The 19135-nt window shown below is 40.2% G+C and overlaps 2 protein-coding genes across 3 annotated transcripts in view; one reads left to right on the forward strand and one right to left on the reverse strand.

Annotated features, from left to right (window-relative positions):
* The first annotated feature begins 312 nt into the window (after window positions 1-312).
* Window positions 313-4568, forward strand: mars2 (methionyl-tRNA synthetase 2, mitochondrial). Its single transcript, XM_084718449.1, has 3 exons — window positions 313-664; window positions 1918-2252; window positions 3332-4568. The coding sequence occupies exons 1-3, from the start codon at window positions 379-381 to the stop codon at window positions 4508-4510; spliced, it is 1800 nt and encodes a 599-aa protein (XP_084574575.1). The 5' UTR covers window positions 313-378; the 3' UTR covers window positions 4511-4568.
* A 1326-nt stretch (window positions 4569-5894) lies between these two features.
* The window catches only part of med12 (mediator complex subunit 12), a 38523-nt gene continuing 25282 nt past the window's right edge, over window positions 5895-19135 (reverse strand). The window contains exons 27-43 of one of the 2 annotated variants that reach the window (XM_084719567.1): window positions 18280-18459; window positions 17567-17647; window positions 17301-17464; window positions 16273-16434; window positions 15871-16072; window positions 14137-14246; window positions 13864-13999; window positions 13294-13443; window positions 11766-12131; window positions 11100-11241; window positions 10769-10983; window positions 9819-9893; window positions 9394-9623; window positions 9050-9233; window positions 8180-8389; window positions 6432-6513; window positions 5895-6310 (exon numbers count right to left, since the gene is read on the reverse strand). In XM_084719567.1, the coding sequence (XP_084575693.1) occupies window positions 6273-6310; window positions 6432-6513; window positions 8180-8389; window positions 9050-9233; window positions 9394-9623; window positions 9819-9893; window positions 10769-10983; window positions 11100-11241; window positions 11766-12131; window positions 13294-13443; window positions 13864-13999; window positions 14137-14246; window positions 15871-16072; window positions 16273-16434; window positions 17301-17464; window positions 17567-17647; window positions 18280-18459 (2727 nt within the window). In that variant the 3' untranslated portion in view covers window positions 5895-6272. Of the gene's footprint in view, window positions 6311-6431; window positions 6514-8179; window positions 8393-9049; window positions 9234-9393; window positions 9624-9818; window positions 9894-10768; window positions 10984-11099; window positions 11242-11765; window positions 12132-13293; window positions 13444-13863; window positions 14000-14136; window positions 14247-15870; window positions 16073-16272; window positions 16435-17300; window positions 17465-17566; window positions 17648-18279; window positions 18460-19135 lie in introns of both variants that reach the window. The other variant, XM_084719566.1, reaches the window with a different exon arrangement.

The following is a 19135-nucleotide window of genomic DNA, read 5'->3' on the forward strand; positions in this document are numbered from 1 at the left end:
AGTCCTCACAATCTGATTGGTGGTTGGTGTTCCACATGGTGCACCATTCAGCGGTTTGATTGGACGGGAAACCGGAAGAAAAGCTAACCTTGACAAGCAAGCTGAAATCATGCGCTGCTGGTGTAGGAAGAAAGCTTGACGTTTACTGATTCTTACCAGTTTCACCGAAAACATTTAGCAGGACTGCCTTATAAGATCTTCAGTAATTTTCCCAATAGTGGTTGAGTTTTTCTGCTTACATGGTTTCCAGCGCAAAAATTAAATAGTTTAACTAGCTTAGCTAAAAGAATGGCTAGCACGTAGAGCTAAACCATTTAGACTTATCAAATCATTGCTCCACTCGCTGGACTACATGTGTGCATCGTTTGCTCTCCAGTCATGAGGACTCTTCTTCTGTTTGTCGCCAGAAGCTGTAAGGCTGTTCCCGGGCTGCAACACAGCCAGTTTTTCTCAACAGTTCCATTTCTATCGAGACCTCAGAGGACATCAGCATTGAGATGCACGAGCACACATTTGTGTAAAAACGACAAAAGTTACTACATCACCACTCCCATTTTCTATGTGAACGCTTCTCCTCATTTAGGACACTTGTATTCAGCTGTGATAGGAGACTGCTTTCACAGATATAAGCTACTGCAGGGCTTCAGCTCAAAGTTTGCAACAGGTAAGTCATTGATGTTCTACACAATATACTGTACATGTGTATGTAAATGTTGTTATTGGTTGCATGTGATGTCTACAGACAATTGAACAGAAGAGAACAGTTGATTTGCCAGTTATCAGAAAATTAATTAGCAACTTCTTTGGGAATCAGTTAATCATGTGATTAACAGGGTTCCTACATCTTTACCAGAGTCAAATTCAAGCACTTTTCAAGAATTTTTAAGGTGCATTTTCAGGCTTTTCCTGCACCTTACAGCTGTGGTAAATTATAGAGCCAGACAGACCAGTATCCAGGTTGGCTGATATGTTATTATTATTTTAGTTTTTAGAAGCATAATGTTTTTATTTTTAATATTCTTTAGTTTTATAAGCAGCATTTTAGGCATATAAGTATTGTATTAGGGGAGATATAGGCATCACTCATCTTAAATAGGTATAATTTTCTACAGTTTTCCAGGATGACAGCTAAGTTGAAATTTATTGAAGAAAGTCAACAAGTCTAACAAGGCATTGGGAAAAATAATATTACTCATAATATTGGTTAAATAACTAACAGTTTATGAAAACAGGTGTTTAGAAAATGTTTTTCTTTTTTTATGTCGCCATCCCACAGGACACATTTATGGTGTTGTTCATTTAAAATGTAAAAAATAAATAAATGTATGTGTTTTTCTTCAAGAATAGTAGTTTTAACAAAAAACATTTTTTTCCTCCAGATTGCTAGTTATCTACATTGGTGCCAAAAATCCAGTATTGGACTGTTGGGCCTTTGTAAATCACATATTTATATACATATACTCAAAGTGATTATTTTCTGGTTATTGTGAACAACCAAAGTTATGTTTCACAAAGGACACAATACAGCAAATGTTTATGTTTCAAAATGTCATCCTGATCAACCTGGCTGAGCCAATATTCAACTTTATTTCTTCATCTAAAAAAAAACGCTACACTAAAATTCAAGTGTTCTCAAGGACTTCCAGCATCCATACAAACAAAAATGCCAAACACTGACTGATTCCAGCCTCTTAGTTTTGAGATTATGCTGCTTTTTCTGTCTAATATCATTGTAAATTCAATATTTTTTGTTTTTGTCAGACAGAAAAGACAGACAATTTGGAGACGTAATCTTAAACCATCAGAAATTTGAATGGGCACTTTTTTTAAAAAATTTTCACCTCAGATTTTATTGTCTAAATGATTTATCAAGCATATAATAATAATAATGATACACGCTATTATCTTGCATTTTAGGCACAGACGAACATGGCTTGAAAATCCAGCAAGCTGCTGATGCTGCAGGAAAAGATCCTCTGACCTTCTGCACTGAGGTGTCTGACAGATTCAAACATCTGTTCAGTAGCTGCAACATTTCGTACACAGACTACATCAGAACCACTGAGCAGAGACACCGTCATGCTGTGGAGCATTTCTGGTCAGTGCTCTGGGACAAAGGGCTCATCTATAAGGGCAGTTATGAAGGCTGGTACTCCACCCAAGATGAAAGCTTCCTCACGCCAGCGCAGGTGGGCGACGCTCTGGACTCATCAGGGAAAGAGATCAAGATATCGCTGGAGAGTGGCCACAAGGTAACAAAGTGAAATTGGGATCATAGCATAAATGTAATTTCAGTGGATATGAATGAGTGTAGACTTTCAAGGGGCATTCCATTTTTAATTTACACATTAAGATCAGTATGTGTGTTATGTATAGTACTACTTAACTGTGAAAACAGTTTTATGTTTTCTTAAGTTGAAGAAAATAACTTTGATGACATCTTCAGGGTTTTTTTCAGCTTGAGCTGGAAGACTACAAATTAATAACATTCTGTGGGAATTTACCAGGAAGGGTGAGTCTAGTCCAAAAAGGGGTGACTTATTTTGATTATAGCAGATGTTAGGGATGCAACAATATATCACAAAAAATATGTGCATACTGTACCGGACTGTGATGATATGACTGGTATATTTTCTATCTTGTGAGGGGTCCCTGGCTGAGAATGAATTGTGAACCTCTGCTTTGAAGGGACAGTTCAGATTATTTGATGTGTTGTTGCATGAGGTACTTAGCAATAGTCAGTGCATTACCCACAGTAGATGCTGGTCAGCATTCACCAGTGTGGAGAAGCAGAGAAAGGCAACAGCAGGGATGCTAAGCAATGTGCTGCTATGGACGGGGTAAGCAGCAAAACAATTATAGCCACCTAAAAAAAGATCCACCTAAAACAAAAAATATTTTATATAAATATTTTCTCAATAAAAAAACACTGTTATAGAAGTCAAATATCGCTCTGTGTTATTGTGTGATTTTGGTGATTTAAAAGTCACACAATAACACAAACAAACACAAGCGATATTTGGGTTATATAACAGCGATTTCTAGTTAGAAATGGCTATCTCACAGCAAGGTAAAGCAGTAAAAATATTCCGAATAATGGGTACACAGAAACTGACAGTGATTTTTTTTCCCAGGTGGCTAAAATATGTTTTGTGCTGCCTGTCCACAGAGGTACACTACTTAGCTTCCATGCTGGTACTCCTCTTTTACTCTGAAATGGGGGTGTGCCAGCCCCCAGTTCCCTTTAAACAGAGATCAAATCACATCTCCACACAGCTTGTGCAGTTTACTCTATCAACAAAACTTCACTCTTCCTTCCACTGTCTTGCAGGTTGAGTGGATGAAAGAGGAGAACTACATGTTCCGTTTGTCTGCATTTCGGTCTCAGCTGCTTGATTGGCTCAGAGGTAACCCCCGCGCCATCCAGCCCGAGCGTTTCTACCAGGCCGTCCTCCAGTGGCTGCAGGAGGACCTTCCTGACCTCTCAGTCTCACGCCAGAGAAGCCGCCTTCAGTGGGGCATCCCCGTCCCAGGCGATGACGAACAGACCATCTACGTGTGGTTGGATGCTCTGGTGAATTACCTCACTGTTGCTGGCTATCCAGATAAACATGACCAATGGTGGAACGTGGCCCACCACATCGTCGGAAAGGACATCTTAAAATTTCATGCCATCTACTGGCCGTCTTTTCTTCTTGGGGCTGGACTGCCACCGCCACAAACGATACATGTGCACTCTCACTGGACCGTAGGAGGAAAGAAGATGTCTAAAAGTTTGGGAAATGTGGTGGATCCTCTTGAACGCTCTCAGATGTTCACAACTGATGGTATGAGGTACTTTCTTCTGCGTCAGGGTGTTCCAGACTCAGACTGCAATTACACTGACGACAAAGTTATTAAGCTGCTCAATGCGGAGCTCGCAGACTCTCTGGGTGGTCTGCTGAACCGCTGCACAGCTCCAGCTCTGAACCCAGCTCAGGTCTACCCCTTGTTCTGCCCTCATTGCTTCCCCAGTGAACATGGTGGCAGGGCTGTGGCTGAAGACTACCACATGTTGGATGCTGTGAAACACCTCCCTGCCGTGGTGGAGCAGCACTATGAGAGCATGCATGTCTACAAAGCTCTGGAGGCCATCAGCGCCTGCGTGAGGCAAACCAACGGGTTTGTGCAGCGCCACGCACCTTGGAAGCTGGACAGGAAGAACAGTGAAGACCAGCGCTGGCTAGACACCATCATCCATGTCTCCCTTGAATGCCTGAGGATTTATGGCACCCTTCTCCAGCCGATAGTGCCAGAGATTTCTAACAAGCTGCTGAACCGACTTGGGGTGCGACCAGGCGAGAGGAGCTGGACAGATGTGAACTTTTTGCTCAGGTATCAGGGAATGGACTGTCCCTTTGAAGGCAGAGCACTAGGATTGGACTCTGGAGTGCTTTTTAGTCGCTTGGAGAGTCAGAATGTAGATCAACAAAAACCAAAGAAAACAAAAAAGACAGCAAAATTGAAATGAGTAATTGTTTTAGATCTTGGTGCACTAATTCTATCAATAAAGAAGTAAAAATCCTGTCTGTTTTTGCTTATCTTTTCAAAACTGGGAGGTATATCAACATCTTCATCACTTTGTTTTGCTGTCAGCTGTCAGGGTTATAGAGCTTAACAGCAAGGTCGTGGAAGTGAAAATCCTCTTCATTTTCTAAATGTATATTTAGTATCAGTCATATAACCATCCAATGTAGACTTACCACAAGCTGTGTGATTGAAACGATTGTATAACCTCTTGTCGGAGCCACAAGTCCATGTGACGTCAACCTTGTTTACTGCTTCTTCAGTAAAAAATGTTACATTTCTGGGGAAATGTATAGTATAGAAATACAGGTGATTTTTACATACATTATTTGGGGCTTTTATGCATTTAATTTATAGGACAGCTGGAGATACAACAGGAATGTGGGAGAGAGAGTGAGAGAATGACATGGAGCAAAGGGCCATAGACGGGTGTGAAACCCACAGCCTCTGCAGAGGACTCAGTCTCATTATGAGGGCCAACTGTGCCACCGGCTATTGATGACTTTAATCAAATAGCAGGTGACTATCAATAAATGATAACTGTTGCCCATGAGCTGCAGCACTGTACCATGTTGTATGGCAGTAAGGTTTGCCCACTTGCCCAGGGGAAGTAAAATGCCATGCGAGACAAGCAAATCTGACAACTTACCTGCCTGATCAGGTACATGGTTAAAAAAAAAATTAAATTATTTAACAATTTTGATCATAATTATAGAATTATGATAACTGTTAAAGCCCTTTTTCATGCAAAATGGCAAAAAATGCTTGTAACTTAACTAAATTTTGTTAACTATACCCAAACATAAAATTTTAATAAGTTGTGGGATCAATTAAACAATGGCTCGACCTCATCTCATCAGGAGGCCTAAGTTACTCTAAATATATACATACATATGACATATATTTGACTGTATATTGTAATCGTACACAGTGTTCCTTGGTTACTTTATTAATGTTCTTTTCTCTGTATCTCTCCTGGTATCTTTATGCCTCTTCTAGTTCTATATTTGATATGTTTCTTTCCTTTTTCTTTTTTCATTGTTTAACAGCATTCACGGTGGAAGGAAAAAGATGAATTTGAATGAAAGGGAAATTTGTTTTAACTGTGTATATGATGAGAAACACTTTGACATTGAAAACACAACCGAATATAATTTAGCAGTACAACCCTTTGACCATGTCAGTTAAACCTGACGTTGGGGATTTCTTTTTTTCATGTCAGCAGCCTCATTTGATAGAACAAATCCTTTGATTCCCACTTTGTCATGAAAGATTTCATTGACACTTTTAAGATACAATTTACAGGCAACCAACACAAATACAAGACATAAAAACTGACATGATTTTTTAATGAGAAATACACGAAACTGAAAAAATTGTACAAATTGAAATAAAATAAAAAAATTGCATTATTCTTATAATTTCTGGTACTTTTTTACATAAACTTTTCCATTATTAACCATTATCTGTTTACTTCAGAGCAGGATCCCTCCTTTGATAATCCATAATTACACGACTGAAGTCAAGACATTTTGCCTGATCGTTGCCTCGGTGGTCGAGGTCTCAACTGTGTGGTGGTCCTTTGTGCCTTCAACAGTCTCCCCTCCCAACAGCCTACACAGGACGGGACACACTCATCTGCAGAGCTGGGCCTCCCCCCACATGATGAGGGCCTGTTCTCCGCACACTACTATGAACAAGCACGATCAATAATATGAGTTGGTGCCCTGTCCTGGTTGTGTATCTGAAAAGAGCGAGAAAGTTTTATTATAGACATGAAATCTGTGGTTTATCATTATACTGATATGGAAACGATGACAACTGTAAGCACACTCATAATTGGGGAAAAATGTGTTCTGACTCACTTGAAAGTTGCTGTTGCAGCTGTCTGACCAGAGCTGCTGTCTGCTGCTGCTGTTGAGTCTGCTGCATTCCCTGTCGTGGGAACTAAAACAGAGATGCACACATCATTATTACAGCAGTTTCAAAGGTTTATACATTGTGCATATGAAGTTTTTAGATTGCTTAGTGACATTTTGCCAGCTAATGATGTCTATTCAGAGTTTTGTTTGGAGTAAGCGTCCAGTAGTGGAAAAATATCAGTTATTTTGACTGATAATGCAGTTGCATATTAGAGGTAAACATTTTTTACATCGATATTCTCATTTCAAGAAAAAACGATTATGGTGGGATTTTTGTGGGGATCTGTACCAAACAAGGACGTTCTTCTTAAGAACATGACTAAAGGTCAGGCATCTCTGCAGCACGACAATATTTAATTTAAAATGGTATTTTGACACAGATTTTGCCTTTAACAAGTAGTGTCAACTGCATTTTGAAAACTGCAGTACATGATTTTGCACATCTGACAAAAATTTTGATTATTTGTTCAGCTCTACCATCCAGCTTATCAATCATGGACCAAAACTTATAGCTAGCACAAGGGACTTTCATACTTGATTTTCAAGGCTTCTGTGGACAAAAGCAGTAACAATTCCTCCACCATAACCACAAAAAAAGCTCCTCCTGCTTCTTTTTAATAAGCAGATGTATGGCTCACTGTGACTTTGCCTGGAAAAATGTAAACATCGGCTCCTTTCATCTGATTTCAAGGTTTGACCTTGTCACAGCCATTAATAGTAACTATATGCAAATAGCCAATCTTCTTGCTGATGGTGTCATTTGCTCGTGTAGGGCATTTCTCTGGGCCCTCAAATCAATCATTCTCAACCGCTGGGCCTCAGAGTGCCATCTACTGGGCCATGGAGGCAGTGGTGCAGCCAAATGGTTAGATTAAAATGAAAAACGACCTTTTTGGTCATTTAAAAATGGCTGTTACATTTACATCTAAATGTGCCCAAGAATTCAGATAGATAAAAAGGTCAAAAGTTTTAACTTTATTTCCCATTAGTTATATGCTGTTTGTAGTGGTGTTGTTATTACTTTGAGCAAAATGAAATGACTTACGAACTATTTTTAGATACGATGGAGGAATATGGTGCTGTTATTGTAGTTATTTAGTGTTGATTGATTGGTTATTATATTTTTTGTGTGTTTTCTCTCCTTAGGCCTTTTTTTTTAAATGGTTTTACATTATGATGTAATGTTAACTTCTGTAGACCCCAGGCAGGTAGTAGCTAATGGATCTAATGAAATGATCCAAATAAATAAATAATTTATTAAGTTCAAAATGCCCAATTTTTACATATCAAAATCACTGAGCAAATCACAACACATTATCAGGTAGAGACAAATGTGTTTGCAACTGATAGCTGGCTAATGTTTCCTCTGATGCAGCGACAGAAAATGGATCAATTTTTGAAATGAAAAAAAGTGACCTGGGAGACACAACTGCACCAGTAAAAGTGCATGGAGAAGAATTATGACCCTGAGTACTTTAAATTTGGATTCATAATGGCAGTGATGCTGAGATGAACGGTTTATTGTCCTGTTTGAAATGTAGCTGGTAGCATAGCAAAACCAGATAGTGTTCAGTAACTTTTTCTGTACTATGAGCAAGTGGGAAATTTAGAGGAAGAAAATATTTTGTGTGCCTAGGACTTCATTTACACAAGGATAGAACTTGGACTAATGTCACCTGGATTGGACCTACCATGGGTTGCTGGGGGGGCAGTGGCTGCATGCCCAGACCCTGGTTCTGTGTCTGGCCTGGTGGAGGCACCGCTGACACCTGCTGCTGCTGTTGCTGCTGTTGAATTTGCTGTTGAGGAGGAACCTGCTGTGGCTGGACCTGCTGCTGCTGTTGTTGTTGTTGTTGTTGCTGCTGCTGCTGCTGTTGTTGTTGAACTTGTTGGGCCTGCTGCTGCTGTGAAGACACAGGAGAGAAATAAATAGTTGGTGCGTCTGGTTAGGGCTTGTGACTTTTGAATCTCAAAGTCATCCTGATTGGGTTAGTTGATAATATTGAATAGTTTCTATAGTGTGCTGTACAACAAGTTGTGTTCTGTGTTCCAGTACAACAAGTTGGGAAAAAACAGTGTAGCAATGTGTCCACAGACATTACTGTATGTACTGTATGTTGATTTTATGAGAGACAAGCGCTAATAAACAGCCTTACTACAGTTCATGCAGAAAGTAGCCATATTGGATTTTGAGGTCAGGATTGGTGACGCTCCTCTGACCTTCCAAGTTGGAATTCTAGTTGAAATTTCATTGCACCTTAAGTACATCTACCAATCTACATCAATCTATTCTCCATTCATACGCTACCTCGAGGTCAAATCTATCAAAGGCACTATATAGGATAACATTTCTAGGCAGATGACTCATACATCTATTTCTCTTTTGATGTGAATGCATACACTACAATGCTACCTTACAGAAGTTGAACACTGACTATCACAAAACTTTCTTCAGTATAACTCAGATAAATCAGAAGCCATTATCACAGGTCCATCGAGATGTTATGTTTGACTACAAATTATTATTAATTATCATCATTATTAATTATCAAGTAGCGTACTCTGAGCACTTGTTGCTGTCTGAGGTACTGCTGCTGTTGCTGTGCTGCCTGTTGCTGCTGCTGTTGCTGCTGCTGTTGTTCTGCCAGCATCTGATTGGGCCTCATGCTCGGATGGACGCCCTGGCTTCCCATGTGACCGAGACCGTGCATGTTGGGATTCTGCTGGATGGGCTGGTGGGAAAACCTGAGGTGTACAGGACAGGAAGAAGAAGTATGAAGGCAGGCAGTAACGTTTAACATGACATCAAGGGCAAAAGCTTTGTAACATAAACTGAAACAAAGGACTTCTAAGTGCTACTAGGCAGTGCACAAAGCAACAACCCTCATTGCAACAAGGCACAGACCTCTGTGTGTTCTGCATATTGTGTACGTAGCCTGGAGCCTGCTGGAGAACATAACCACTGGGCCTTTGCTGCATTTGCCGAAGAGGATCCACCACAGTCGGGTTGGCTCCAGGATGGGTGCCCTGGAAGTTTTGGTTCCCATAGGAGGAAGGAACTATACCACCACCTTGGGATGGATGCTGCTGCATCCCCATGTGTGATGCGTACGTGGTATAGCCCTGAGATATGTTCTGGACGATGAGACAATGTTGATAATTAAACCCAAGACAGAGAAAGAGGCCATTATTGAGTTATTAATAGTGTTTAAGTTAAGAATTCTGTTTAAACATGTCAACACCTTTTTAAATTCTTCAGCTTTAGTGTGCATAAATAAACGTATCAGATGACATATTGTATAGTTCTTAGCAAAACAAAAATAGACTTACCTGGGATGCCTGCATTGAAGTATATGGTTGGTTGGGTGTTATTTGTCTAATCTGCTGCCCAATCATGCTCTGATTCTGCAAAGAGAAGCAACAAGTCAGCAAATAGCAAATATTCCACGCCTTAGTACTGACTTTATAGCAACTTTTTTTCCACATAAAAACAACCATATCAAGACTGGGGTTAAACTGAATTCAAAGGTTTAGTTCAGATTATTTGATGTGGGGTTATATGAGATACTTATCAGTCATTAGTTTATTATCTACAGTTGGTATGCCCCCAGTTTGGAGGTAGCAAAGGTACTGGCACAAAAGCTAAGCAGTATACTGCTATACTGCTATGGAGACTGTCAGACAGCATTTTTCTGACGAGAGACTGCAGTTATATAACCCAAATATCGCAGTTTCTAAAGCAACCAGACTCCTTAAGGAAAAACACTAATTTTACCTCAGAGACCACAGGCATTGTTGGCCTCCTAATGCCTCGATCTGTTATTGTGCGACTTTGGTGTTTTGAAAGGTTAGGTATATATAGTGGTATTCCAATAACTTCCCTGTTCTGCAAGCTAAAATAATTGTTTTTTTGCTTTGAAGAGAAAATATTTAGCTTTTTTATCTGCAGTTTCCTGTCAGAAAAGATTGTCTTACGGCAAAGAAAAGCAGTGAAAATGTTGTGGCTAAAAGATTAAAATACATTTTGCTGCTGACCTTGTCCACAGCAGTACATTGCTTAGCTTCTGTGTTGGTACTCCTTTCTACTTCTCCAAATTGGGGGTGTGCCGACCTTCTAATGTAGCTAATACACTGGCTATGGATAAGTACCTCATACAACCCCACTTCAAATAATCCAAATCATTTCTTTAAGCAGCAGTCAAACACAGAATCATCCATCCTACTTCTGCTCTACTTAACTATAAGAAAAAAACTTGACCTGTCAATGTGGAGTGACTCACCAGTCTGACCTGTAGCTGCTGCCGCAGTATTTGGCCCTGTGGCATGTTAGGCTGGGGCTTATAACCCATAGGGTATTGCTTGTCAAGTCCCATCATGGCAGGCATGTTTCCCTGCATGCCAGGCATCATGCCGGGGTAGCTCGGTCGAGTAGGCATCATTTTGTTCATCTGTGGGGTGCGGGAAGGTCTATATGGAGGTTCTAAACCTGGACCTCCTGTGGAAAAACAATGTAAACCACAATCTCAGATGGTCCTTGATAAATGCTAAACCAGTGTGTAATTCTTCTCCTGATGAAGGTGATAATGATGAGAGAATATGCCATGAACTGACCTGGAGGTAGAGGCTGGTTCTGTGTGTACATGCTCATGGGCTGCTGGCTGTATGGTAGCCTGCCATATGGATGGTTTTGCATCAGCTCAGGTGGCATATTAGAGCCATAGGGCACACCGCCGGGTGTACGGTTCACATAGTCCTGGGAGAAAAATGGGTAAAATATATTACAGGGTTCCTACACTTTTTCCAGAATTGAAATTCAGGCAAGCTTTTCAAAAGTTCATGTTTCAAATGCGTCATCTGTCGAGAGCTAGACTTGGCATCCTGAACAACCAGGCCAATAAGCAATTCATTTATTTCTTCATCTGAAAAGCAAATTATTCAGTCAGATAGCATTTTATTGTAAAAGTAAGGCAATTATTTTTGCTTCTGTTCCTATTCTGTTTACTTATTATTTTTTGGGTTTTTTTATTGGCGCTTCTCTCCATTTTGCTGCTGCAACACTGCAAATTTCCCTGTTATGGGACTAATAAAATATTTTCTCATCAGTTTCAAGCACTTTATCAGGAATCCAAGCACTTTTCAAACCTTGTACATGTTACATTAAAATTTATGCGTTCACTTCCTCCACCTTTAAGGATCCTGGTATTACTTTTTAACACTAACTGTAGCAACTTATGTCGTGGAAACCAACATAAAGAATGTCCATCAGTGGAATCTGACCTCTGTCTTGGTGGATGGGGTTTTCTTCTTCTTGTTGGATTTCTTCTTGTTGGTATCAGACGGCACAGTAGGCACACTCTTCTCCGGCTTCACCGTCTCCATCATCTTCTTCTCTGGTTCCTGGGAGACTGGTGTCAGGGGCTCCTCCTCCTCGGGGGGCAGGGGCAGCGGCTCCAGGTAATAGCTACGAGGTTTGGGCTTCAGGTGGGTGTGGTAGAGCAGAAAACGCTGCTGCTCCTCAAATTTGGTTACCTTGCGGTCAACGCGCACTGTACCGAACCAGCCCCACGACAGAGGGGCGGAGTGTTTGAGACCCTCAAAGACATCCCAAGGGGAAATCTTCTGTTTGGTTGATACTTGAAGGCCCTGATGGCAGAGAGACACAACAGTTATGTTTAGTTCAAGATCAGCATGTGCAGATAATATTGTCCTCCACTTATTCAGACAACAATTTATAAGTTGATGGGAAAAATGAGGAAACAGTCATGGTCCTCCTGTATCTTAATCATTTTTCTTTCCAAGCTGTATTATTTTTCTGCCTCTCAATTACTACATATTACTTGTGTGGATATTGTGATACAATGGTAATTTGTTAAAGGGACAGTTCAGATTATTTGAAGTGGGGTCGTAAGAAGTACTAATCAAGAGTCAGTGTATTATCTACAGTTGATGGCGGTCAACACGCCTCCAGTTTGGAGAAGCAGAGAGGAGTACCAGTACAGAAGCTAAGCAATGAACCGCTGTGGAAAGGATCAGCAACAATATATATATAAAAACATACTTTAGCCACTTAAAAAAAGACACATCTAAAAAAATATCAGCTTAAGTGTTAAGTACATATCTAAATATCTTTACCACTTTACCTTGCTGTCAGGCCTTTTCTGATGGGAAACCAATGTTACATAAACCAAATATCATTCTCTCCAAACCAACCAAACTCCATACACAAAATCAATCATTTTAGCTTGCAGACCACAGAGTAGCTGGTCTAGCATTACCTTGATCTGTTAGTTTCTTTGTGTTATTGTGCAACTTCTGATTCACCAAAGTCACAGAATAACACAAACAAACCAACAGATCGAGGCAGTGGTAGCCCACCAACTACTGTGTTCTGAAAGCTAAAATTACTGAATCTGCGTTTGGAGAATGTGATGTTTTGCTTCCATTAAGGCGGTTTCCTGTCACAAAAGGCTGTCAGATGGCAAGTGAAAATATTCTAAATACAGCATACACTTAAACTGATGCTGCTTGTTCTTCTTTTAAGGTGGGCCTTTTTTAAGTGGCTAAATTATCTTTCCTTGCAGACCATGTCCCACAGCAGAACACTGATACTGATGCTGCCATGCTGGTACCCCTCTTCCTGACCATCATCCACTGTAGTTAATACAACTCCACTTGTTGAAAACTTCTCAACTTTATCTATGAGCAACGTGAAAAGCAACCTATCATACAACTAACTGTAGTTCTTCAGTAACTTCAGTAACGGAGGTTAATGTGAGGTCATATCAGCTTGTGAGCAACCACATACCTCCTTCTCAAATCCAGCGATCTTGTTACCCTTCGTGTCTATTAGCGAGCCCTGAGGTTCACAGGTTATGACATCTCGGGTCTGCTTGGGCAGCGGCAGAAGTTGCCGAACTTTCTCCAAACTTTCTGACTGCCGATCTCCGAGCTCTTTCTGTGGAAATTAATATATTGTTGAGAGGAACGATTATAAATATGTTAATGAAAAGCATCTCTTTACAAGAACCAAATAACGCTTTTGCCTCATTTCTACATGAACACATTAATCAAAATCTTTGCTTGCATGCAGAGTAATCAGCTAATCAAGACAGATTTTATTGTTTTTTGCACTCTTGGTGCTATGACCTTTTCATCTGGCCTTTTTGTTTCCTCACTGTTTTTTTCTTACTCCAAAAGAATAATAAAAAGAAATTAAAAATAGTTTTAAAAACAAATAATAAAAACTAGCCATGCAAGACTTTAAATTACAACAAACACAAGTTGACAAGCATTAAATGAACACAGCAATAATACTACAACTTAAACAAACACGTGCACATATTCAGACTTGGGGAGAAAGGTGTGTTGTTCTTACCCTGAGCTTCTTGACCAGGTTCATATAGGCTCTTTTATTCTCCTCCATGCTGCCCTGAGAGATACTGGACATGTCGGCAGCCAGTGTGCCGTTAATCAGCACGCTCAACATGTCCAACACTGTAGTGAAGAGCTCACTGTTGGGAGAAGCAAAATTTTAGAGCCTGATTGGACTGACAACAGATTTTGCGCTTAGAAATAATAACTGAAGTATCCAATTAGAGGAAAAAAACATGGATTGCATTTCAGAATGTTTTTCTCACTTAACACTCACTTATTGGACTGCATGTCAACTGTGCCGCTGCTGATGATATCGAGGAGTAATACCGCCCATTCAGTGGTTTGCTGGGTGCTGCGCTGCACCGTGTCAAACATGCCACCCACCTTGTTCAGAGAGGAAAAAACATTGTTTAGTCTCCTCATAACATGGTAAACTTTTTCCACTCCAACCCTCCCTCCCATACCTCATCACCTGAAAGCTGGAAACTGTAAAACAGTATTTTCTTTCAGCGCCTATTGATATTTTGAAACTTCTTTAGAGTGTATAAGGACTTATAACTGAAGTATATGATAGCCATTCCCATGCTCCTCTATGATGTCTTATAAGTTGTTGCAGAAGTTTTTGGGTTGATATCATTTATTACACTGATTTGATGCACAAAATACCACATTAAGAGACCATGACCTTGAGGAACATCATATAAAATTCATACTGTGATTTGATCTCAAAAACTTTTGACACTTGGAGATTCCTACAAGAACAGCATCTCTCGGTGACTTGATGTCAATATGTCCAGTAAAGCTATCCTCTGGATGCTCCAGGTCTCTAGTTTGTGGTTGTGGAGTTTTATGAGGCTGTGATTATCCTAGAGGTCACGTTTCAAATTGAATGACTACTATAGGCACTAACATCATCACACATGAGTACAACTAGGCTCACTGAATCAATAAGACTCTCAGCCTTGCAGTAATACCCAACTTATCCAATTCTAATGCTGTTTAAGGACCCCAGTACGCAGGGAAATTCAGAAAAAAATGTAGCCATACTTTGGAGGCTTCCTGACAACCTAGCTAGTTTTCAAACTTTTTGTGCCAAAGGGACACCAAAGGGCAAACCAAAATCACAAGCCACATCTGTATTCATATCCACGCAAAATAGCCTTTATAAGCAACCTAACCAATGGAGGCAACAGGTAGCCCATTGGCTTATCACAGTGCAGGTGGGGGTTGCTTTTGTGGAAGGTTTTTAACAGGTTTTTGTAGGTCCTTAAAAGGTCCTTAAAAGGTCCTAAAAAGTATAAAATCCAATAATCTGAATTTAGTATCTTCAAATGTCTTAAATACAATTTTGATAGGTCTGAAAAATAGATTTATCATGTTAATTACTGTTATAAAGTTGGATTTCAGTCTCACTTTAAACATGTTTAGATATGTTAGCTATTGATCATGCTGCAGTAACTACAAAACAAAACAATGAACCAATAACCACTAATTCAAACTGGGCATGTACTTTTTTGCCAGTATGGACGTGAAATAGGTCTTAAACGTTGTTCATAATGACCTTAAAATGGTCATACACATCTTAAATTTAACTTGTTGAAATCTGCAGAAACTCTGTTAAAAGGAACTTTTTGGGGTACAGAATTTTCCTCTGTATTTCAAGATGAGTGCATACAAAATACTGATATAATAAATTAAAGATTAATTTGGGAACCACTGTTCTAGTTCATATGGTGCCAGTGTCTTCACCAGCTTTAAAACTGAGCCCACAACAGCCTCTGAAAGAGAGTAATGGTGGCCGGGGACATGCACGTCCCTGTGGAGTCAAAGAGGTCAATCAAACTCAGTGTTGGATTTAAAAAGAAACACTGATAAAGACAAGATAAAATCTTATAAGTCAACGTGCACAGCTTATACCCACAAGAGTACAAAACTAATTATAGATGGACGTCATATCGTCAGTGCTATTGTACTCAAAAGGTGGTTGTGGTGATCAAGAGGTTCTTACAAGATTGAGTCGTAGTTTGAGAGCCTCATGCATCATTTGCTTTGCTTTGCAGTCATCCTGGTACTGGTCTTCTCTCCAGTTCGTGACGATCTGCTGCACTTGGCTGTAGAGGGAGGTGAGAAGGCCTTCCCTCTGTTCATCCTGTCCCTTCAAGCAGGTCAGCACCAATGACAGAAACGGCTGCTGGCTCAGCAGAGACATACTGAAGAGGGGGAAAAACATGAATTTAATAAAGAAGAAATCTTGCTCAGACTAATTCTGTTTGTGTAGCTTCCACAGCCTGTGAGGGTGGCACAAAATGAATCTGCTCGCTCTGCTACACAGATTTCACCTTGTAGAATTACCAGATTAAGTCTAATTGAATAAATTCCAGTACTGAAAAAATATATATTTGCCACTTACCTTTTCTGTTTCTGTCTGTCTCTCTCCTTGCGTGAGGAGGAAACCAGGTGCTGTCCTTTCTCCAGCTCCTCTCCTGCTGCCTTCAGTACATGGCCCTGAACTGAGGTGGGCAGCTTGGCTATCAGCGGTGCCACCAGCCACACACCTGACCGTTCAGATGAACTGCAGCACGTTTCAAACAAAAAATGTTAGATTTCAACATCGAGAGGTACAAACCAAAAAACAAAGCATAAAAACATGGCCATTTAAGGCCATAGGGTTCGTGTCTGGCTCTTAAAGATGTATGGGATTATTGTTAAGAGCGATAGCAGGATCATAGTTCTTCTTCTTCTCTTCCTTTTCCCAAACTAGTTTTCAGTGAATAATGAATAATGAAACTGTGTGTTGTGGAAATGACGTCATGGTGAGGTGCGCATGCATCTACTGGAGCATTAAATTGTGTGACAAGCTTCAGGTGTCTGTCAAGCATGTGGCGGCTGAATGACTGAGTACTGAGACGTCAACAGAGTTGCCAGTTTTTAAAAGCTCCACTAGAGCTTCACCATCTTCCAGCTCAAAGATTTGTATTTAAAACCAGTTCTAAACCAACCTAAACTGGACTGAAGTCACAAGACATAGACTGCTGCTCCTATGAGCAGGGAACAGCACTAGTGAGGCATGGACCGAAGGATCTGATAAACGCTTGACTGCTAATCAGTACACTAACCCACCTCCCAAATGTTTCTTTGTCCTTAAAAACCAGTCCAGTTTTCTCTCCTTGACACACTCCAGGTCAGAACTAGTATCAGATATTTGTAGGTAAAAACTTGACTAGTCCATATAAAATGATACATTTAAATAAATAAAAAAAAAGTTTGATGTCTTTATCACCAGAAATAAGTGAATTAACAAACTAAGTTTCAATTCATTCACCTCCTGCAGTAGTAACCAACTGGTATGAGTGCTGAGGCTACCTTGACAGTATTCCTCTGACTGCTGACTGTAAGAATAAACTGTGAGAAAAGGAATTAAAAAGAGAACATTCACACCTTAAAATGGGCTTCATCTTGCTGGTGGTACTGTTGTTGTTGGATGCGGAGCCGCCTTGAGCTGCTGCTCCATTCCCTGAGGGGTTACTGGAGTTCATCTCAGCTGATTTCTGAAACACCTCTATGGTGGCCTTGGCTATGTTCTCTAAGAGTGAGTACAGCTCCTGTTGTGAGGTAAACAAGGAATATTTAGATTAACCTCGCTACACATACATTTTGTTCTTCATGACCAAAATGGTTTAGATGCACTAGACACAGAAACTTACATTGTTTACACTGTTTGTGCTCTGTTTGATCATCAGCTGCAGCTCCAGGGACGACTGTCTCATCGTCCATTGGTCCATGTTCTATGAAAGAGACAAGAATGCTGTCAGTCATACACATCTTTTCTTTTTCTGGTCAAAAGTTGGTTAAGAGTACGCACATTCCACAGGAGAGAAGTTAGCCTTCAATCAGTCTGCCAGAAAGAGCTTTATAACACATGGCTTGGATTATTTCAACACAAACCGTGCTCTTTTCCTAAACCTCCCCAAGTACTTATATTCTCTAAAGCTAACATAACTGCAACAGGAAACTAAAAATGATATTTTTAAAACCCAGAAGACAATAAATCAACTAAGGGCACTGAGATGGGAATTGAATCCTTGTATCTTATGGACGAGTGACAGAAGATTTCCACCATGAAGGCCTGAAGCCTGATTTTTTCCATTTGCACTCATTTCATGGCACTTGTAAGACATTTCTTCAACCAGCCAGGAGAGGGCAGTAACACCTCACAAGATTCAACAAACACCTAACAGCAGATGATAATTAGTTATAATTTTTGAGAGAATAATCAGAGATGTTCAAAGCCTACCACCTGGTTCAAAAACTTACTCATTCTGGTTGTACTATCAGAACTTAAGAATGTTCACTGACTTAAAAACCTGTGAGTCCCTGGCACAAATACAGAGACAGAAGTTAGGCGAGTTTTCAGGACCTGTAGTATGCGTTTGATGCGCTGCCTCTGAGGGTTGTCACCATCGTCACTGTCCAGCTGGCGATGTGGGTAGCAAATCAGCTGCAGCAGCCGTTGGGCCTGAATGTTTACCAGCACCGGGTCCTGCAGGGCACTGCTGTCCTCAGACAGAGACTTCAGGCAGCGCTCTCCAACCCACTCCTGCAAGACAGAACAAGAGGGGAAGCAGGGAAAAGTGTCAGGGAGAGATAAGTCACAGAGGTCATCAACTTCAGTAATCCTCAAGCTTAAAGGATGGTTTGATTTTCAGAATGGGGCTGTATGAGGTATTTATCGATAGGGCACAATCTCAGTTTGGAGAAGCAGAGAGGAGTACCAGCATGGGAGCTTACTGATGTACAGCTGCAGACAGGGTCAACAACAAAACTTATTTTATCCACCTCAAAAAAAAAAGAAAAAAAGACAGACCTAAAAAAAATTGTATCAGTTTAAGAATATGTTATAGTTTTTTCTGTTTTCACCCCTTTATCTTACTGTTAAGACAGCTTTTCCAAATGAAAATCAACATTGAGCCAAATATTACTCACTCAACCAGACTACGTAGGTGAAAACAGTAACTTTACTCACAGAACAGAAGACTTGCTGGTCTACCGATGCCTTGATCTGTTAGTTTGTGCTGTTCTGCAACTATCATTTTAAAGGTTAGTTTGGATTCACAGAGGTCACACAAAACCACAAACAAATGAAAGAGGACACCAGCAACTCCTGTTTGTGAAAGTGGTGAAATATTCTAAATATCATGAACACTTAAAAAAGGTCCAACTAAAGAAAATCTGTATCAATTTAAGTGCTAGTGATAGATTCTGCTGCTGATCCT

Source organism: Lutjanus erythropterus, chromosome 5 (genome assembly GCF_056507025.1).
Source record: "Lutjanus erythropterus isolate fLutEry1 chromosome 5, fLutEry1.hap2, whole genome shotgun sequence".
NCBI lineage: Eukaryota > Metazoa > Chordata > Actinopteri > Lutjaniformes > Lutjanidae > Lutjanus > Lutjanus erythropterus.

Excerpts from the sequence above, each read along its gene's own strand:
- mars2 (XM_084718449.1), top strand. The coding sequence starts at position 379 with ATGAGGACTCTTCTTCTGTTTGTCGCCAGAAGCTGTAAGGCTGTTCCC. Across the intron at positions 665-1,917 it reads CAGCTCAAAGTTTGCAACAG|GCACAGACGAACATGGCTTG; the intron begins GTAAGTCATTGA and ends CTTGCATTTTAG. Across the intron at positions 2,253-3,331 it reads CGCTGGAGAGTGGCCACAAG|GTTGAGTGGATGAAAGAGGA; the intron begins GTAACAAAGTGA and ends ACTGTCTTGCAG.